The sequence below is a fragment of the Haemorhous mexicanus genome, chromosome 7 (genome assembly GCF_027477595.1).
Source record: "Haemorhous mexicanus isolate bHaeMex1 chromosome 7, bHaeMex1.pri, whole genome shotgun sequence".
Lineage (NCBI taxonomy): Eukaryota > Metazoa > Chordata > Aves > Passeriformes > Fringillidae > Haemorhous > Haemorhous mexicanus.
Window position 1 is genome coordinate 37,664,225 of NC_082347.1, and position 15,383 is coordinate 37,679,607.

Below are 15,383 nucleotides of genomic sequence, written 5' to 3' on the forward strand. Positions count from 1 at the left end.
AGTGAATCAGACACTTTAAACAACCAGGCTGGCTGCTCATACATTTCCTGAGCCTTATTTGCTCTCTTAGATACAAAATAAATTGCTGCAATAGGTTTATTGTCAAGAAGGAAAACTCCTGAAGCTTTAGCCTTACTTTTCCATTCTCCTGACAGGAATGCAATTTAATTTTGCTCTGATTCTTTGGATGGCTTGAAAGGCACAGAAAATTCAAAAGGAGATGCAGCTCCGTGCCAGAGTTGGGAAATATGGATTTCTCCCTTGCAGGAACTTGTGCTTGGACTCCTTTCCATCCTGAGCCTGAGACAGGGGTCAGTGCTGGGTTAATTTTGGGGCTCAGTGATCTTTTCCAGCCTCAAAGATTCTATGACTCCATGGTTTGGATCACCATTACTACAACAGCTTGCACACTCCTAATTTTTTGAAGATTTAAGTCCTCCAGCACAGAAATTCCCCTTCAAATTATTCCTGATAAACCAAAGCTACAAATTTTACTTTCTTCCAGGTCTGTGAAGATCATACAATTGCAGAAAACCGTTGTGTCCTCAATTACTGAAAGGAAAATTCTGAGTAAATATCCAGTGCTCCTGACCTGTAAGGACTTGCAGATGAAAAAAAATGTGCCTTTTATGCCTATAAAATCATAAAAACATATTTGTTCTGCAATATTTGCTAAATCTTTTTATCACTATATTTTCACAGTTTAAAGTCAGATGATATCATGCTTCTTTTATCTCTCCATCTTGTACATTTATATTTAAACCTTGTAAACTCAGGTCTTAGTGCCATTCTCAAAAGGCACTAATTAAAATTTACAATTGTTGTGTCCTAAAACTGCACTAATAGGTGGAAACATTCCAGTTCTTCAGTCCACTGATGATTCAGTGGTGAGCCCATGAGCAGGTTGTCAAACTGCAGTTAAAGACTGAAGATTTCATTAAAAATAAATATTTGTACCCCCACACCATAACAAATATACCTTGTGATATTTTCTTCCTGGTATATCCAGATGCTTCCTTCAAAAGCAAGGAAATAATAAACCCAAACAAGTTTTCTGGGCCAGGATCTAAAGGACTTAGTCCTGAAAGCATGGATGGGAATTTCCAGCCCAAATCCATGGATTGAAAGCAGTATTAAAAGAAATCACAAGATTATTCCCTTATTCAAAAGTGGCCTTCTCCACTTCACTGCTAAAACCTCTGTTTTCAACTCTAAACCTCAAGATCTCTTTTTCCCCTGCCTCTAGCAGGATTTAGAGTCAGAGCCTTTCAACTGCTCTTTGCAGTTGCAGAAAATTGCAAATGAGAGCAAGTCAAATTCCCTTCAGAAGTAAGGAGAAATTGAGGTTATTTTGGGATTATATTAATGGGAGAATGCTTTGATATTTTTGTACCACTGTAAATCTCAACTTGTCTCCATTCCAGTGCTTGAGCATGAAGAGGAACACTCCTATTAATTATGTTAATGCCAGCATTGAAACATCTGCTGGCAATTTCCCCCTTTTCTCCACCAAGACCTAAAATGCTGTTCAGTAATGATGTTTTGATTATCCACAGCAAGAAAATGGGGCTGGGGGAAGGTGTTAAATCTTTGAAGGAAGAAAAAAAGCAAAGAAGAAGACAAAGAAGAAGATGAAGATGAAGAAGAAGACAAAGAAGAAGAAGACGACGACGAAGAAGGAGAAGAAGAAAAAGAAGAGGAAGAAGAGGAAGAGGAGGAAGAGGAGGAAGAGGAAGAAGAAGTCAAAGAAGAAGAAGAAGATGAAGAGGAAGACAAAGAAGAAGAAGAAGACCAAGAAGAAGAAGACGACGAAGAAGAAGAGGAAGAGGAAGAAGAAGACAAAGAAGAAGAAGAAGAAGAGGAAGAGGAAGAAGAAGAAGAAACATGAAAAAAGAGATTTTAAAAAATGACAGAGGATGAAAACTAAGCATAAATTAACTTTTTGTTTGGCTCCAAGGATGCATTAATTCAATTGATTCCACCTGAGTATAGGAGACTTGGATGGAATGCCAGTTCCCAGAAAAACATGTCTATATTTAATGCCTGTTGGGCAAAATGGGGATCCACAGTTTTGGAACCACCTAAAAAAATTATAAAGTTATTTTTTCATTTTTTTCTTTATTTTACTAAAGTTAGCCTTCCATTTCCATGTATGCAAATAGTGGATAGTTCATGTCCACTATTCAGAAAACACTCAGTATTTTTTACTACCAGAAAAAAGACATGAGAATATGAATCCTAAGAGTCAAAAGTTGCAAGACTAAAAGACAAAATGAAAAAGATGAGGATCCTAAAAAAGGAAATAATTTAAAATTTTTAATACTTAGAAACTAGTCAGATGTATTCATGTATAATTTTTTTGCCTTTTTTCTTTTTGTCATATCCAACGCAAATCTAGGAAAACTGATTACTCACCACGTTTAGAAATCATCATTAACTACACTGGGGACCAAAGAAGAATGAATTATTCAAGGAGAAAATGTATAAATAGATGCTTGAAGATATTGGGTTTTCTCATGTCTTTCTCTAAAAGTAGTAATTCTCTTTTATTTGCACTCTTCTTTTAAATAAAAAATTCAGTAGGAAATGGAAAAAAAATATACCTCAGAATACTCAGGGTAGTCAATCTAATATTAAAAAAAAGAGCTTTATTTCTTATTTTTCAGTGTGTAAATGTCTTCCTGAAGATTTTAAAGCATTGTAGCTCATGTATATCTTTGCAATTTCAGTGTCAACCCAGTTAAAGAACCTCCAATTTAACTCTGGTAAGAGCCTACTGCTTTCTTGTAGCCCACTGCCACTGAGGTTGAGTTAAATATTCCCTCTAGAACAAATTAGAGCACAGAACATGTCAAGCCTTCCACTAAAAGCCTTGGAAAGTTCAACAGAAATTCTGTTTTATTTGAGGGCTGAATTGCCAACAGAGCTGCCCTGTTCTTTTCTGTCTGCAGAAATGAAGCATTGAGGGAAACATTAGATTCTTCCCTTAACCCCAGCAATAATTAGCTGATCATTATTGCCCTTGTGAGTCCACATTGATTATGATAAATGCACAGAACCAACTTTGGTCTGTAAGGAATTCTATAGGAATTGCACAATTTCATTTAGTTTGAGTCGAAATCCTTTCCAAAACCTTGTAATTTGTGGCTGAATCCACAACAGGATCCTTTTGTGGGTACTTGCCCAGCAGAAAGGCATCATTTTGCCAAAAGTAGCTCTGCTGTTGAATGTTTACACACAGCAGTGTTGAAGTAGCATGATGTTAAACAGCTTCCTTTCTACCCCCAAACAGCAGAAAAGCTCCTTATTTAAAACCAGTTGATTAAAATCTGTCTGCAGTCTCCAAAAGTAGAATATGCATGAACTGATTTTGCTCGAGTTTGTTCAATTATCTTTATTTTAAAATCAATGCATAAAATTGCATAATATGTTTAAAAAGGCAAATAAATATTTAATATTTGCCTTTGGCTTTCTAAGGGGGAGTTGCCCAGTCACAGAAATTCCTTATTTCTACTTCTGAGAGGAGACAAAGTTGTCTCATAAAATGAAACCTAAATATTGGTGACATAACCAGTGACCAGCATCCATGCTGGTGGCAGCAAGCTCAGAGGAGATAATCTAAATCAGCTGCCTGTGGTTGGATTTCATCAGTATCAACAGATGTTATCATTCCCCACTTAGATATGGTCAGCAATCTCTAGCTCACCTGGAGAAATTCATTTGGATTTGCCACCTCAGGGAGCTGCTGGTGTCCAAAATTGCAGGATTATTACAGGAATGCTGTACACCTCCCCTGCTAGGCAACATTAATGACAAAACTGGCTTGGAAGACTGACTGCTTGGGTAATCAATCACCCTTTAATTAATTAGCAGTCTTTACTTTGAGGAACTGCAGCAAAATGTGCAAAATTAGCAGTCACACACATACACACAGACTCAATCAGCTCCTTAGCCTACTCAAGCTGCAGAGCTGCTGATTTTTTAAATATAGATAATATAGGAGGCAAAGAAAATGAGGCTGTCACAGTGCAAAAATAAGCACCAAGCTTATCTTTCAGCAAATAATGAAATTGTGAATGCATTTTCCAGGAATCCAGAAGTTAATACTCCTCAATGCTTTCTCTGTCCTTCATCTTCTTGAGCACTGGTAAAGTATTTCCTCTATATTGAAAATTATACAAACTAAACCAACTATCTTCATTTGACAGTAGCCTACATCATGCTAGATGGGCCAGACAGAAATGACTTTGGTATTTAAATAAGCACATAAATTATGACTTAATAAGTGCTGAGAAGAATAAATTCCAGGGTTCAAGTAGGGAAACAAAGCTTTGCCACCTCAGTTCCAAACAGCACAAAGGGTTCATGTCTAATTTTAATTTTCCTTCAGTGGCATTCATGGAACCAGGATGTTTCAGCTCTCCTCTGACCTGTGCTATGAGTCTGACAAAACGTCATCAATGTATCCCAATTGGCCATGGAATTTAGGGTGCTTCCACTTCTGCACTTACTGACCAGGCACTTCAGCCTGCCACTGATGTGAGGAAAAAGTAAAATGCTCCTTTTGCCACAATGCACTCAGTCTCGCAGCATCACAGAATTTAAAGAGGAATCAGGTCCCTGGTGCTGTTTCCTGGGTTAGGAAATCGTTTTTGCAGTTGCTCAGAGCTACAACTTAGAGATTGGTCTCATTCTCATGGAGCAGAAAATCCTGTTTTTCTGCTCCTACAAATCACTGACATGATCAGTGGCTGAGGAAGCCCCCAGAACAGCAGCAAGACGTGATTCCTGCTGGGAAACTCCTGGCACATTGCTCTGAAGCCCTCAGGCAGCACTGCAGTGAGCAGAGCCCCCAGAATTCAGTGTTTCCCAGGGCTGGGGATGCAGATGCTGTGCAGCCACAGTGTGGGATTCCTGGGGCAAAGCAACAAATGGCATTCCTAAAGGGCAGTGCAGCCTGAAAGTGTATTAATACAATGTCTCACCCTACTTTACCCTTCCTGGGGCTATTTCCATTAAATTTGGGTTAGAACAAATTCCTGCTGTGAGCAGCTTCAAAATTCTGGCTTCTTTATTACACAGAATCCAGGAGAAATGGATAGAGGCATCCAAGAATCCAAGTGAAAGATGAACAAACAGCCCTTTGTTGTTACCAGTACCAAACCATGAGGCCATGTTCAAACTCTGGAGTGTTTGTTTTGCAGCTCCCTCCTGTCCAAGACAATTGGCCATTTCATTTTGTTTTCCTCTACTCATGTAGAGCTTGTTCTTCCATTTACCTCTTCTATTTAATTATCCTGCATCACCGTGCTCCCTTTCAAGTCAAGAGCAATTTGAAATGACTGCAGCAATGGTTGGCAAGTTTCTACTACATTTAGAAGACCAAAAAAAAAAAAGAAAAAGAGAAAAAAGTAATTACACAACAATTTCATTGAAGTCAATAAGGCCATTCTTGGCATGAAGTGTTACTCAAGATTAAAGATAGCAGATGTCTGCTTTAAGTCACAGTCTCCTGTTAAACACTGCACAAGAGCCCTAAATATTTTAAAGGTTAAAGACTTGAATTTATCACAAGTTTATTATGGGAGCATGAATACTTTTTCAACAGTAACCCCATAACAATATACACAGTAAATTGAGTACTAACAGCACCAGTGTTGTAAATGTCAATTGGCTCATAAATAATTTATCTCAGTTTCATGTATACATGAATTTAATTGTTTAGACTGATCAAATTTCCCCAAGATGCTGATTATTAGGAGCAATGGTGTGCTGTCTGAAAATATGTCAGTTCTTGGTCTAGAAGAGTTATAAAGGACACATTTTGAAACAAGTCAGGGTTTAGTAGAGAAATCCCATGGACAGCAGATAGAGGAGAGCCCAGAGGGCTGGCTGTTCTGTAGATGCCCAGGAGTGGCCAGGTGAGTGCATAAAGGGGAGCACACAGGGCTGGATGTCCTGGCAGGGTGGGATGTCACAGAATTCACAGAATCACTGGGTTGAAAGAGACCTCCAAGATCACCAAGTCCAACCCAGCCCCAACACCTCAACTAAACCCTGGCACCCAGTGCCACATCCAGGCTTTGTTAAACACACCCAGGGATGGGGACTCCACCACCTCCCCGGGCAGCCATTCCAGAACTTTATCCCCCTTTCTGTGAAAAACTTTTTCCTGCTATCCAGCCTGTATTTCCCTTGAGGCTATGTGCTCTGGTTGTGTCAGTACTGCTGGAGAAAGAGCCCAGCCCCAGCTGAGCACAGGCACCTTTCAGGAGCTGTGAGAGTGATGGGGGCACCCCTGAGTCTCCTTTTCTCCAGGCTGAGCACCCCCAGCTCCCTCAGGAGTTCCTCATGCCCGGGAGTGGCCAGGTGAGTCCATAAAGGAGAACACCCGGGGCTGGATGTCCTGGTGGGGTGGGATGCCCGGGATGTCCGGGAGTGGCCAGGTGAGTCCGGCCGGGCTGGGCAGCAGCACGTTCCGTGCACTGTAGTTCTGCTCCACCAGATGGCCCCAAGCACATACATTCACCCCCCAAAAAACTCCCAGATGAAACATTCGACACAACTTCATTAACGGCAACTGCTGAAGCTCGCTGATGCATTAATGTTTAGAACTGTTTAATTAGGCACAATCAGGAGCCAGTTGGAGGCACCTGCACAGTAACTAAACAGAAGCATTAACGATTTGCTTTTATAAATGTTTTAAATATGATACCCAGGGCAATTAAGATGTGCATGGCTGCATTGGGCTGATTGAGGGTTTTAATTCCTTTGGAATTTTATTGCCTGAAGTTTCTTTTGTCCACCAGAGCACCAATAACGACTTAGGAAAGAGACCAGCAGCAATATATGTGGAATAGCAGCCAAATCCAATGATAAGGGGAAATTCCCATTGCTATATGCATTTGTGTAGACATGTGCAGAATAAATACAATTATGTCAGTCTTGACTCTGATTTTTTTAACAAAATCCTCCATGGCTTTGGAGTTGCTCTAGAGCTGAATCTCTGGCCAAGGGCTGTGCACTGCATCTGGGTGTGCAGCCCAAATCAGACTGTGCACAGGTGAATACAGGAAAGGAAGGGGAAAAAGGGCTTTTCCCCTTTGTGACCTAGGTTTAAATACTCAAACACGGAGGAGAAGAAGTGGTAAAAGGTAAAAAGAAAAAAAATACTGACAGAAGTAACGACAATGTAAGAAAGAGCTAAAATAACCCTTCACTTATATCTTTGAAAGAATAAGTAGGTTGTTTAGTGGACTGTAATTGCTAAAGAATAAAAAGCTCCCCTCGTGTCATGTCAGGTTGGATTTTAGTGTTTCTTTGACCAGCAGCTTTTGCTTAAACATCTGGTTGTCTACAGACTCAGGCAATGGAAAACTGGAAATGTTGCTCATCCAGACATGTCTTAATATTTGATCTCAGTGGATCTGAACCCTCATCAGTTTTATGTCCTGTGACAAATCTGAGTGTAAATCACTCCGAAATGAGAGCTGTCTGCCAAGCTGCTCCTGATTTTGTGCCAGAACTATGAAAGGTAAGAAAACTTTATTCAACATCCTTTGAATCCTTCTTAAAACATAGAAAGTTATTTCACTTTTGTGTGTTGTGTTGAGACTCTTGCCTGGTTTCAGAGTTTCAGTGTTACTACCACCTGTGTTTTTGTCATGTCCCTTCTGCTGAAAGCTTGCTGCTTTCCACAGCCTCTTGGCAGGATGAAGTTTACCTGCTTTGATAGAAAAATCAACTTTTTTTAAGCTCAGCTTACCATGAGCTGTAAGATTTTGCCCCAAGGCAGGTAAGAAGCATGCACATATCCTGGCAACAGGCTGTAATCTCCAGAAAAGCCAGGTCAGCCCTGCAGCTCTTTTTGGCTGTGAACACCTCTTTGAGGACTGAAAGTTGGCTGCAGGTGGCTCAAAGAGAAACTAATCTTTGTGAGAGAAAGTCCAGAGAACCTGAGTTAGCCACATAAAGTGATCAATAGCTGCCTCCATCGGGGTGGGATCAGTCCTCTCTCCTCTGCAGTCACTCCTAAAAACATAAATAGCACTGAGGGCACCTGATGGAGGGATGGATAAAAATCTGGGATGTTCCCAGGATCACTGTGGTTTGCTCTAGGAATGTGCTGGAGTGCAGTGGCTGTGTTGTACCTCCTGCTGCCTTGTAGCTTAATTCCGCAATCTAGCCTAAAATGTTTTTCTTGCAATTTAAAAGCTCAGTTTAAAAGTCAAAGCAAGTTTTTGTTCAGCAGCCAGCTGCAAGCTGGGTCTAGTTAAAAAAAAAAATCAGTCTGAAGTATTTATGCTTCATAAATCACCATCAGCTGATACATGTTGGAGAGCCAGAACATTGCAAGCAGATCTCTGCAGCAGGACAAATCTTGTTTCATTTATAAGGAGAACTCCTTGTTTCATCACTGGCTTGATTCATGCAAATTATGATGCTATTTCTGCCTATTAATAAAAACAAAGATTATTCCTGTGCACACCTATCAGGAGTGTTGGTACACATTCAGTCCCTGGGGGCACAAACCAGAGGAAGTACAAGTATTTGACAAAAGACCAACTGAGTGTCCTCAGTGGAAGGTGGCATGTCCTTTACCACCACCACCAGTTGAATACAGAGATTTCATAATTTAGCTTTGTTTCCTGAGAGTGAATCACAATTTCTACAATCCAGACTATAAGTAGTTGACTGAGCTTTGTCTGGAAATTAATGAAATAAGGTGTACAAAGGAGAGAGATCTCTTTTAAGTAACATTTTTAGTGTTCTCTCCAATGCCAGTCACACATCTGGGTTTTCTGGGTTTGTCATACTCCTTGCAACAAATCTAGCACTGATGTACTTCTCTGTAGATGAGTGTAGCCCAGAATCTTATTTCTCTGTTCTTCCACAAACACGGTCAATAATTTTACTAGTTAGTAGTTAATTCAGAGTTCAAAGCTTCCCTTTAATGCACAGTGCATATATTAGGCAGATAGGTTTAACAAAGCCTCTCTGGCATTCATTCTCCAGCAATAATCATGTAGTAAAGTGGATTGGATTCCTGCTGCAGTCCTGATGGCTGTTTTGTAGCTGTGTGCAGTGTTAATAGCTATGAACACTTTCCTGAAGGACATCCTCTTCAAATGCCCCAAGAAAGCAGATAATTAAATACATTTAAATGTGAATTAGTTTGCTGCATTTCATGACTTAAGGCTGAAATTCTCTTACACTAACGATGTTCAGGAGTCTCTCCATGCTTAGGAAGTTAAAGGAAGAGGAAGTTAAATGAACTCTGTGCAAAAGTAGACTAAAGCAATAGAAGGATTTGGGCAGCTCAGAGAATGCCGTTGAGAGGAATGGTGGATGGATTGGAGGGATCACAAGAGCAAACCAAGTCATTGGTTGTTTTGCTGCTGCCTTTCTCCCATCCCAGCAATTTGGGGTCCCATATAACAACAACCTCTGCATATTTAGCTAAACTCATCTCTGAAAGAACAGGCACTGAATTAATGACATCTTTAGGCTATGATATCACACATTATGCAGAATCTGACCAGGGCACACCGGGGTGCCACGCTGGGTTATCTGCATTAACAATGAGGAGTAGGGTTTAGAACGGCACGGATGTGCGAGCAGGTGAAAAGCCTGTTACATAAATACATCCAGTAGAACGTGTTCAAACACTGCTAATCCTTTATGCAAAGATAAAGCGAATGGGCCAAACTCAGCACGGGTGGTGTGTGATTGCAAACGGGCAATCCCCTTTGCAAACGGGCCGGCAATTCGAGTTTTTATGGACACCCGGTGTTATCTGTGCGCGACGATGCTCCCTCCCGCCGGCCCCATTTATTATCGTTCTTCTCCATCTTTTCGAAGCGCGGGGCTTCATTGCGAACCAGAGATGAGCACCGGAACGCCAGCCCACGGCCGGAGCTGCAATCCAGCGTGTGGCGGCGGTGCCCTGGCATGTCAGCCCCTCGCACCGATGGCTTCATGTCCCTCCAGGGAAGGATGGGGAGCTCTGCGCTAAAAGGGGCAGAAAAAGCGCTCTCACCGCGCCCCTTCCCCGCGTTAGGCGGGGACAGCATCCCGGTGCCGGCGGTGGCGCAGGGCGGCCCCGAGGGGCGGGCGGGACGGACCCAGCTCGGCTCCGGCTGCGGCTCCGCTCGGCAGCGCCGCGGGGGCGGGCGGGGAGGCGGGGAGGGGAAATCCCCAGGATCCCCGGGACCCTCCCCCGAGCGGGGACACCGCGTTAGTCACCGGGACCCTCCCCCCGAGCGGGGACACCGCGTTAGTCACCGGGACCCTCCCCCGGCGCTCGGCTCCGCTGCGCCAGCGCCGCGCCCCTCACAGCGCGGCGGCCGCGGGATGGCGGGGCCGGGGCCGCGCCCGGCCGGGCTCTGCGCGGGGCCCCGGCGCTCCGCCACCGGCGGCCTCCGGCGGCCCCGCTGCCCTCGGGCGTGAGAGGCGGCGGAGGGGGCTGCGGAGAGCCGGCCCCACCATGCGGGAGCTGGCGATCGAGATCGGCATACGGGTGCTGCTCTTCGGGGTCTTCGTGTGAGTAGCGCCGGGCGGCGACCGCCGGCGGCACCGCGGCAACTTTGCACCGGTGCTGTCTGCCAGCCGAGCGCCGCTCGCAGTGCGGGATGGAGGTGCGGGGATGGAGGGATGCAGGGCGGGATGGAGGTGCGGGGCTCGCCCGGTGGGCTCCGGCGATCCCTCTGGATGCCCGAGCTGCCGCCGGTGCCCTCTCTGGGATGCTCGGGGGTGGAATATTTCGGCCAGGTGAGTCTTTGAGGGAAGTCTCTCAGCCCCGGCGTTTTGCCGAAGAGCCGAGTGGAATTTTTCTTGGAGAAGCTGCTGTTTGTGGGAGTGGTGTGCAAAAAGCCACCGGCCAAAGCAGTACAGCCTCAGAGGTGCTGGTGGGTTGGTTGCAGTCTGCGGGGTAAAGTCGCGCCTGGCGGGGCTGTGGATGCGCTCCAACAGCTGGGTCTGGCAGCAGCGGGAGCGCCGGGGCTGCAGCGCCGGTGCTGGGGCTGAGCAAGGACCGCGGGCTGAGCGGGAGGTGGAACGTGTGAGAAAGGGTTTGAGAAGCTTTTCCGCACGCTGTTGGGCAGGGAGGAAAGTCATGAAAATCTGCTTGTTGAAAGATGTGCAGCTATCGCTGCAGGACCATTCTTTCCCTCAGCCTTTTTCTGGAGAAAGCAGTTATGCATCATTTTGATTTGTGTTTCAGCCCTTCTTTCATGCAGTTTGTGTTCTGCATGCATTTGAACAATGAGAAGTTCCACTCTAAAAAAGTTTGCATTTCCATTGCTTAATGTTAAAAGATGAGTGCTCTCAGTCTTTGTGATCTCTCAGGAGCATTACAGAACCGGGATCAGATTCTGCTGTTCGCTCGTTTGTTTTCCTGAGGATGGATGCTGTTGGTCACAGGTGCAGGCAGTTTAGGACATCTGTTAAGCTGTGATATTGACTCAGACCCGGGGACACTGAATGCTTTGAGTCCTTTCTGAACCTCTCATGGTTAATTAATAACTTGTCCAATTTACTGGTGTTTGATTTTTCCCTTGGTGCTCATTTTTCTTGAATATTGATTCAAATCTTTTGATTTGGAACAAAATCCTGCGAGGTGCCTTTGATATCTGTCAGTTCAGTTGCATCTCACTTTGAAAGTAGACCTGTTCCTGTCAACAGAACTCCTTTCTGGAATACATGGAGCTACAGGGTGAGCAAAGATCTCAGAGGCTGATGCTACATCAGAGCCTTTCAATTCTTTATGATTGTGTGTGTAATTCATCACCTGCACCACCCCTGTAGGAGATCTTCTCATGTAGCTGATTACTATGATATGGAAATCATGAGCCACCCTAATCAGTCATTTCTTGGTTGTGCTTCTCTTCTGTCTTTATTTCCTCTCTAAGAGATTCCACTATTTTCACCACTCTTTTTGCCTTGGTTCCAAAATCCTCTGAGGAGGGGTAGCTAACAGAAAAGCTCTTGGTAGAGTCACCATAATGGCAAATGCCTATGAAAGAATTTCTGATATTTTCACACAGCTCAGCTCCTGCCTCATTGGGATTCTGGGGAATAATTCTGGTGTTTCAATAGGTCATTCAGAGCTTTCATTGACATCTGGAAGAGATGGGCACGGGAGTGTTCCAAATTCAGTGCAGTGTTTAGCTTCATGAAGAACTGCACTTTATTTGCTGGTAATGCTTGCAAGAATACAATCTCTAGGTAGACCAAAAGAAGAGCTTTGCTATTCAGATATTAGCACAGAAGTGATATTTTGCTATTGCAATGGTATTCAGTAGTTCTCTCAGTTTTCTAAAGTGGCAATTGCATTTTGAAACTTTTATGTTGCAGAGGTTTAAACACTCTGCTTCCTGTGGTTTTACAGCCAGCCAGTGGAAAGGTTTTTATGGAGCATTGAGTTCAGTTCATCTTTTTAGGAGTGAGCATTCACTGGTGAATTCACTGGGACTGGAATCCAGGAAGAGGCAGCTTGAGCTCTGCTGCAGAAAAGATTTCTAGGAATGGAAAGGTTGTACAGTTTCCACCTCCCTTGGAGAGGAGTGCCATTAACAGAAAGGAGCTGAGGCTGGGTCTGAGCTCATCTCTGTGCTGAGTGCCAGGAAATGAGGAACTGGACAGAAGAGAGGAGCTCTTTCTGAAAAGGTCTTGATGGCTTTGTGTCATTACCAACCCTTGCAGTGTCAGAAGCCTCCTGACCTTGAAGGGAATGCCTCCACAGCTATTTGAGAGTTCTGAACCATCTGTGCCTCCCAGATGTCTTTGGGCTTCAATCTAACAGTTCATGTCACTCACAGCAATAGACTGGCATGTTTTGTACCACAGAATGCAAAAGAAAAAGGTGCACATTCCACTCTGGAGCTTTGCTTGATAATAAATGTCATTTCATAAAAATGGAGGTGTGAAAACTTCTGTTGATGATTGCTGAAATTGAATGTATTGCCAATTTGAATGTTATTTTAGATCAAGAACAGCCATGTTTTCTATGTTTAAGACTGGCAATTTTTTTTCCCTCCAGTTGCCATAATTATCAACGTCAGTCATTCCATCAAAGGCAGAAACCTGTGCTTGTTATATAAGATCTCTTCTATCCTGCAGATGGGCACCCTTAGAAGCAATGCACATTTTTGGTAGTTGGGTATTGATTTGGTTGAATTCAGCAGCCATTTATGAAGGATAATAACAACTGACTGAGTGCTAGGTGTTGTGTTCTTGGCAATTGCTGAGAGCTCATTTAGCAATTAAAGACTGGATTAGGTATTGAAATTTAGCACCTCAAGCTTCTCTGCCTTTACAGAGATCTGTGCTAAAGGGCATTTTAGCCCTCAGGATTTAGTGGTATTGAAGGAGGGATTAGTTAGAAGAGATTTATTAGAAGGACTGTGTCTGCCTGAAATTGAGAGGCAGGAGTTAAAAAAAGAAAAAAAGGCAATAGACCCAAACTCCAAACATCAAAGGGTCAAAGCCCAAAACCAAGTGGTTGCAGTAAAAAAAAAAAAAAAAACCAAAAACCTAAATGCAAACTTTACAGCAAAGTTAAATAGGTATTCTTTGAGTACCTTAAGCAAAATAGCTCTCAAGCTGCAAGTTACCAACGGCAAGGATAGTGATATTTCTGTTCTGCTCCACAGTTTCTCCCAGTTTCTTAACTATCAAATTAACTTTTAGCTTTCAAAATATTTATCCTTGCACCTTTTGATTGGGCTGACCTGATGGAACACAGGTGGTTTGTTAATTCCAAGGTGAAGAAAATTCTCATGCTATAATTTGACTATTACATTATGAAGTTTTAAATATTTTCCAATCAAATTCTGACTTTAATCAATTCCCACTTAATATTTTTGTTTAGATGTTTACTTATTAAGGAATATTTGTGAGTACAGAACTGAGTTTTATTTTTAAAGTCAGGTTTTCATGTAAAATCTCAGAAGTAGAAGTGGTCTGTTGTTTAAAATACCAGCCATGAGGATGTATGTTTACAGGAAAAATCCAATGCTAATTTGCTAATTTGAAGAATGACTGAATTAGGGTCTTGCAGCTCTGTTTTTCTTCATTCTTGTACTTATTTCTGTGACATGGAGCATCTTAAAATGCCTGATTAATGCTAAAACATGTTAAAAATGACCAAACTTTCATCTCGGTGTGTGCAGTGGCATTTGTCACAGGTTGCTTGAAGAAAGCAAATTGTTTTGCCTGACTTGGTTTTATTCAGATAAGCCAATTATAAAAGGATTTGTGAGCGTGTCTGATAGTTTTACACAGGAGTGTTGCCCTTAAAACAAAGTTTTTCATCTGTCCTAAAATGAATTCACTGAGTGGTAGCTCAGAGCGAGCCTGAGGGGTGTCTTTATTTCTTAGTGATCTGTTTTAGGTGTCTTCTAGGAGGAAAACTTTTTGCACCTGTTTCAGAAGTTTTAGAAGACCACACTGTTTCCTCCTGGTGGGGAGAGAGGATTTGTGTGTGTTGTTGTATATTTAACCCAAGGACTTGTCAACAGCACGTCACTGATGTTTAGAGAGCTAATTGATTAAAAAGGCAAAGTCTTTCAAGGATTGCTTCATCAAACCTCGAGCTCTTCAGTGCATGTGATGTGATTAAAATAAAAATGTCATTTGGAGTAATTGGATATCTTCCCCACAGCAGAGTCTCATTAGCAGCCTCCCTTGGGCATAAATGTTTATCTGCAGGCTAATATACAGATATATATTGCAGATGTGTGAGTTTCCAGCACTGAGTAATGCTGACATCCTTTGTGTGTGTGCCGTGTTCAGTTTCTGGTGTAAGTAAATAAAAGCTGTTCCTGCTCCTGTTGTGTTTCTTACAAGTTCACAGTATTAATATTTTAATCAAGTTATGAATATGCATGAAATAATTTGGTGTGCAAAGCTCTTTCAAGTAGCTTTCTTTGTCAGGGGATGTTGTCTTCTGGATATCCTGCATGTGTTGCCTTTATAAATGATCCTGTGTATTGTCTTGTTAACACAGACAGAAAATCAATTACCCGAGGAAATTCCACTTTTGCATTGCTCTTCTCCCAGACTGGGTTTGCCTTTCATCTCTCCATGGATGGGGTTATTGGAGGATAGACTGAGTTGAAAATTGTGACTGTAGGTGGCAAAAGCAAGTTGGTATTGAGAAGAAATCACCAGAATGAGACATTAAGATTTATTTTCTCATTCTGACTCAAATGCTGAGAATTTACACCAATCAGTTGGACCAAGAATTCAAAGCACCCCTTAAGCCTTGGCTCTCTGGTAAATGTTTCACAGTTGGTATTTGGCCACTTCTTAGTGGTTTTGTGACCTCTGTTCTCAATTTGAATATCCCATAATTCTGACTTTGTTTGGAACCTGATCTTTGG

The 15,383-nt window shown here is 42.6% G+C and overlaps 1 protein-coding gene across 1 annotated transcript in view; it reads left to right on the forward strand.

Annotated features, from left to right (window-relative positions):
- Positions 1 to 10,391: 10,391 nt before the first annotated feature.
- The window catches only part of PLPP4 (phospholipid phosphatase 4), a 47,741-nt gene continuing 42,749 nt past the window's right edge, over positions 10,392 to 15,383 (forward strand). The window contains exon 1 of the mRNA XM_059852108.1: positions 10,392 to 10,542. Within this exon, the coding sequence (XP_059708091.1) occupies positions 10,487 to 10,542 (56 nt within the window). The 5' untranslated portion in view covers positions 10,392 to 10,486. The remainder of the gene's footprint in view (positions 10,543 to 15,383) is intronic.